Source organism: Lissotriton vulgaris, chromosome 3_2 (genome assembly GCF_964263255.1).
Source record: "Lissotriton vulgaris chromosome 3_2, aLisVul1.2, whole genome shotgun sequence".
Classification (NCBI taxonomy): Eukaryota; Metazoa; Chordata; class Amphibia; order Caudata; family Salamandridae; genus Lissotriton; species Lissotriton vulgaris.
The window spans coordinates 272,078,165-272,084,164 of NC_141690.1; the positions used below are offsets into that span (position 1 = coordinate 272,078,165).

Genomic DNA, 6,000 nt, shown 5'->3' on the forward strand with positions numbered 1-6,000 from the left:
TAAGTACTACCGTTAAACACCAAGTACATGGTATGGACTACTCACACCAAAAACACCACCTTTATGTAGGGTCTGACCTCATGGATGAACATGCACTATAACATGGGCATGGACTACCCACACAAAAATACCTCAGATAATATGGATGGGCATGGACTACCCAAAAACACCAAAATACATCTCTAACATAGAATACAGACAACTCATAGCATTTACTACCTAAAGACACCTTACTAAATCTCTAACGTAGAATATAGAATTTTCATATGAGCATAACAGATTTGTTATATCAAAAACACACCACATTCCTGGAAAAAAAAACAGTGTTAACTCTAATGCATTCATGAAATAACTGTAACACAGATATATTAATAAAAAATGATATTATCTCCGGTGAGCGACCTCTCACCCGGGATCCAAATGCACAAACCGTTTACTAAAAAGGATATACATTAATTCAACTTGCTGTGTCCCAGTAGAAGACTTGTAGGTTGATGCAGTGTTAGTAACACTGCTCCCGGAGCCATAGTCCCTCGAGAGGCAAAGTCCTTGCCACTGCTCACATAAGCAACAAAACTCGAACTTCGACAGGAGCATGGTGAAAAGGAGCAAGAAAGACCAGGAAGATCGGACACCTTGGCATCGCACCTCGGCGAAAATGAAGTTCCAAGTACGCTCGTGTGAAACTCCAACACTGAACTTGTAAAAAAAACAATAGTTTGGACAAAGCACGTTTACCACAGTCAACCTTCTAGCTTAAACGCTAAAGTCATATGTTGATGACAGGACGCTGCCTCACGCAGCGCAAAGTGGTTCACAGTACACTGTTGCCATGGTAACCCAACAAACCCAAAATGGCCGCCACGTCGCTCGTAGCGACGTAAGGAGCGTGTCTCCAAAGATAACACTGGCGTCATAGGAGAATCTCCGTTCACCAACTCAAGAAGGATTCCATGGACGTCATCAGATGGACAGCAGGCAAGAAGGTGGAAAGATCGCTTGTGACCAACGGTCGACGGTGCAGGCAGCACGAACCAGGTAAGACTCTGTGCATGGAGAGCGCTTGCGGGGCTCGCAGTGGTTGAACTGCCAATTATTAGTGCCCCCCACTGACCGGCAAAACTCTGTCTCTGTCTAGCCTCCTCAATCGCGCACATCGGCTCACCTGTTTTTTAGAGGCAGAGGTTGAATTAAAGATTAGTAGTGTCTCCCACTGACCGGCGAAACTCTCCTTCAGTGCAGTCTCCTCAAACACGCACGTCGGCTCACCAAGAATGACGCTCGTGTGTACAGTTTAAATCCGTGAGCCACATTGCTGCTTTAAAAAAAAACGCTCTGGAGCACAATAACACCAAAAACTCAGTGCAGATACTGCAGGGAAAGTACGCAGTTACTGTTCCCATGAAGCAGATAGAACCAACTGTGCAACATTATCCAGACAGCAGCAGGGTGACAGCAGGCAAATAGGTAACACAGGCGGTTGGAGACTGTAGAGAGACACACGCCCAGAGTGTAGGCTGTCCAGGTGGAACAGGACACTGGTGGGGTAGGCAGGGCGTTACCTTCAGTCTGAAAAGAGATTTTCTTGTTAAATCTTGATTCCTTGAGATCCTTCCTTTAACTTGAAAAGTCCTTTAAATAGTCTTTACCACGCGTAGGTTCCTCCTTTTAAAACTCGTCGCCAAACTGTAGTAAAGGAAGATCAGGAGTCCACTTGATAGGTTAAGATCCTTTATTCAGGTTCCTTCCAGGTTAGACAGATAGATTACTTTATAATGTAGATAGATAGGAAAACCCCACCAGGAGCTCGCTGTTGGTAGCTCAGCCTCAGGTGACCAACTGCCACAACCAGCAATAGAGAGGTACAACCAGCTAGAGAGATACTCTGGCATTCTATGATGTCATAGGTATTGTAGTATTGTCTAGCCAGAGAGGAACAGTGAAGATAGTGTTTACTACAAAGTCCATCTGCTCCTGGTGGGGTTATTTCTATCATTATACAATCTTATTCTATTTATCTACCTGACCTGATTTTATTCTACAATAAACCTAAATTGTTACATATACTGGATTTATGGACATCAAGATATTACAAAATGCTTTTTCAAGGCTTTTCATTATTTACCACCAACTTCTAGTTGGTGGTAAATAACGATTTCTAAAAGCCCTGTAGCACTGATTACAGTGCTACCTACATCTCATAATACAGATTCGGTAATTTTACAGATTCAGTAATTTTACCTAATCTGAAAAATTACCGAATCTGTATTTTAGGTGGCCCTACATCTCAGTATCCAAATACCGGTCGGTAACGGCCGAAAATCGGTATTTTCGGCTGTTACCGACCGGTATTTGGATACCTACATCTGGCCCTAAATACTTTGACAATCCTTCTTGTTGCCAGAAACGGATTTTTCACTGCTTTCCGCGTTTGAGGCATGAGCTATCTCCGGGCCGCTATCGCTTAGTACATTTTCAGGGGTAGATACACTGCCTAAAGTGGTCTGTTGGGTGCCCCCGCATGAAGCGCCTTCAATCATTTGATTTGCATTCAAGATAAGAGGTGATGCAAAGTCAGTGTTGCCCGTATCAATATGGGCTCTACACCCAATCTAGACGATATTCCCCTTAAACAATAGTGTTGCTGACAATCTTCTGATATAGGCCCTCTAGAGCGCATTTCCTCAAGAAGGCTCTTCATAGGAGGGTTCTACTTTTATTCTCAAACCACCCGCATAACCAGGGATTAAACGCAATGCCCACACCTCTCTTCTCTGATGTGCTGTGCCACCTCTGTTCCTCCTCGCATGTCCAGCTTCACAATAGCACAACCTTCTGCCATTGTGCACTCTATCACTGCCGCCCTTTGACCCCTCTCATGGGTGTGCAGTAGAGAGTGTAGAGGGTGGTAAAGAGGTCACTTCTCTCATTCACCATCAGGGCACTTCACTGGCTCTCTGTGGTCACTAGAAGGACATTTCTACATAAAACCAGTGGATCAGACCTCCAAAATAGGTATCCTGGCATATTCAGAAAAGGAACATAGATACATCTATCCCTTAACAAGCAAAGCAAGATTGCCAAGGTGTAACCCTGGTGCGGAGTCAGATCTTTCTCAAGGCTTCTACTCTAAGGCCCAGAGTATCAAAGGTTTAGCGTTGGGTTAGAGTTAGTTTTGTAACGCTAAATCGACACCAACCCTTTTTAGGGATTCCCAAACCAACGCAACTTGGTATTTGCGTTGGTTTGCGTCAAGGGGGCGTTACATGGGTGGTACATGGTCGTGCCCGTGCAACCACCCGTGGGTTTTAACACAAAACTCAATTCTCAAACATCAGAACCAGAAAGGATTTTGTGCCAAAAAAGAAAAACAGGCGTTAAATGGTAAAATGTTTTTATTTCTCTATGCTTTTCCAAGTTTGCATGTGTGATGCACTGCACAGCCCACAGACAAATTAGGAAGAGCACTTTCACTTGTCTAGGCACAGTATCTTGTAGTGGAAGGGGAGCTTTCCTGTACAAATCCTATGCTAGAATGACGCACACACCTCAGCGCTATGGCGCTAAGGAGAGGAGAGGGGAGTGCCATTACTCTGTAGATAAGGGGCCTCATTTATGAGAAATGACGCACCGCTGCGTGAAAGCAGCGATGCGTCACTTCTCAGTGCGCACTCCTTGCGACATTCCTGATGCGTCATATTTAATGTATGACGCATCATGTCGCAAGGAGTTACAGATACCTCAGTATTTCTGCCGTTTCTGTAAGCGCAAAAGTGATGCATTGCTGGAGTGTGTCACAAAAGTGACGCAACTCCAGCAATGCGTCCTTTCACATGGGGAAAGCCCCATGTGAAAGGGCCTGCGTTAGTCTCACGCCTGCTGTGAGACAGCCGCAAGATTTTGACGCAACGGCGTCCTAGAAGTGACGCAGTGAAATCTCATAGATTTCACTGCGTCACTTCTACGACCCTTCCTTGCGTCAATACGCCCCCCTTGCATACATTATACCTGGTGCAGGTATAATGTGGCGCAGGGGTTTACCAAGTGACGCATCTACCTAGATGCGTCACTTTGTAAATATGGCGCAACAAGGCGCATTTTTTACGCCACTGGTGCGTCACAAAAAGTGACACACCGGCGGCGTAAATGAGGCCCATGGTGCTCTCCTGCTCCCTCACTTTTGCGCAACGCAGAGCAGCGCCTTTGGCTGCTGCGCTGCGTTGCGTGACACCTACGAGAATCTGGGCCCAAGCCTGAAATGTAATCTGTTAGAGGAGAAGCATGTTTGAAGTTTAGGTGCCAACTGCTCCCCTGCTCAGTGCTTAGCTGCAAACTTCTGCAAGACAAAGAAGCGAATATGACTGAATAGGATGTCTTTTTCACGAAGCATGTGTGCAGCTGGTGAAATGTAAAATAATTTGAGAAAGTTCCTGAAAATCTACCCACTGTATGTTTTACAGCTTGTGGACCTTTCGAACAGCAAGGCAATGGAGGCGGGCCATGATATAGAAATTGACGAAGACATGCTGAAGGCGAGCCAGGCTGTTGACGCAGATTACGAAGGGTCAGGTTATGACCGAGGACACCTCAACCCCGCTTCACACCATAAAGATAGACACGCCTCCGAGTCCACCTGCACCCTGACCAACATTGTGCCACAGGACAGTACACTCAACCAGGGGCTATGGAAAGATTACGAAGACGCCACAATGAAGAAAAACACTAAGGAATGCGAAACGACTTACGCCCTTGTAGGAGTCATCCCTGGGAAGACAACGACATTGAAAGGGAGGGTTAATGTGCCCAGCAAGATCTGGGCTGCCGCCTGCTGTATTACCACAGCGAAGGGGGTGAAATCCTGGGCCGTCATTGCTAACAATGTTAAGACAGGCACAGTAGACCCGATCACTATAAAAGAATTACAGGAAGAAATAGGCAAATACACAAAGCGAGGCGTCACCTTGTTCCATAAGGATTGCCCCATAACATCTTAGTCCAATGATGCTCAACCTAAGGGTGAAAATGGCTGGGTTTGGAGTCTCATTTCCCCTTCCCCATTCCCATGAATAACCTCGTTAGACACATCTTCGTTTGTTTCCGACAGGTGTATTTTCTCAGCATCATCGAGTGTGTGTGACTCCAGCCAATTGTAATCTTTCCCCTCCAAGTCATTCAACATCCCATTCATTCATCCTTACATTTCACCTTTTTAACTTAAAATGGCAATTTGACATGAACCACAGCTTCCTTTCCCTGCCATGAATCATTGGATCCACTCTTCCTATCCCTGTGCTCCTTATATTTTTCTCGAGACTCCAAGATATTCTTTTTCACCTCTGTAGGTGACCACTGACCAAGTCTTGAATTAGGCAACCACCCTTGATTACCTTTGTTAGAGGGAACCCTCCCCCTCATTATCACCAAGGAACGATACTCAGTTACCTTAGGGTGGTACAATACATCCACACCATTTTCTTGACACGGAGCATGCAGTTAAGATTCCTACTTTTGCAATGAATCTTTAAATACACAAATAAACCTTTCAACCTCTCCATTGTCTCTGAGATAATTGTGTTGAATGCTTCTGAAAAGTGTCCATTTGCACACTTGTGAATTGCACTCCCATATCTGTGATCACCCTCTTTCGTAGACCTTCTCTTTGGACCAACTCATTCATAAACAAAATTGCGTTTTTAGTATTGACCTTATTACAAATTTGACTTCAGGCCATTTTGAGAAACAATCCATTGCCAGTAAGACATGCCAGTTTTCATTACCATCATTAATTGGGGCCACAATATCAATCAATCGGTCACTTGTAAAGTGCACTATTTACCCGTGAGGGTCTCAAGGTGCTGAGGGGAGGGGGGTGCTGCTACTGCTCGAAGAGCCAGGTCTTGAGGAGTTTTCTGAAGGTGAGTAGGTCTTGGGTCTGTCTCAGGTGGGTAGCGAGGGTGTTCCAGGTCTTGGCGGCGAGGAAGGAAAAGGATCTGCTGCCGG

At 45.4% G+C, this 6,000-nt stretch overlaps 1 protein-coding gene across 2 annotated transcripts in view; it reads left to right on the plus strand.

Annotated features, from left to right (window-relative positions):
• The window catches only part of LOC147725666 (endonuclease domain-containing 1 protein-like), a 91,965-nt gene extending 86,413 nt beyond the window's left edge, over positions 1-5,552 (plus strand). For both annotated transcript variants that reach the window (XM_086964340.1, XM_086964341.1), the window contains exon 3: positions 4,461-5,552. In XM_086964340.1, the coding sequence (XP_086820466.1) occupies positions 4,461-4,994 (534 nt within the window). In that variant the 3' untranslated portion in view covers positions 4,995-5,552. The remainder of the gene's footprint in view (positions 1-4,460) is intronic.
• The last annotated feature ends 448 nt before the right edge of the window (positions 5,553-6,000 follow it).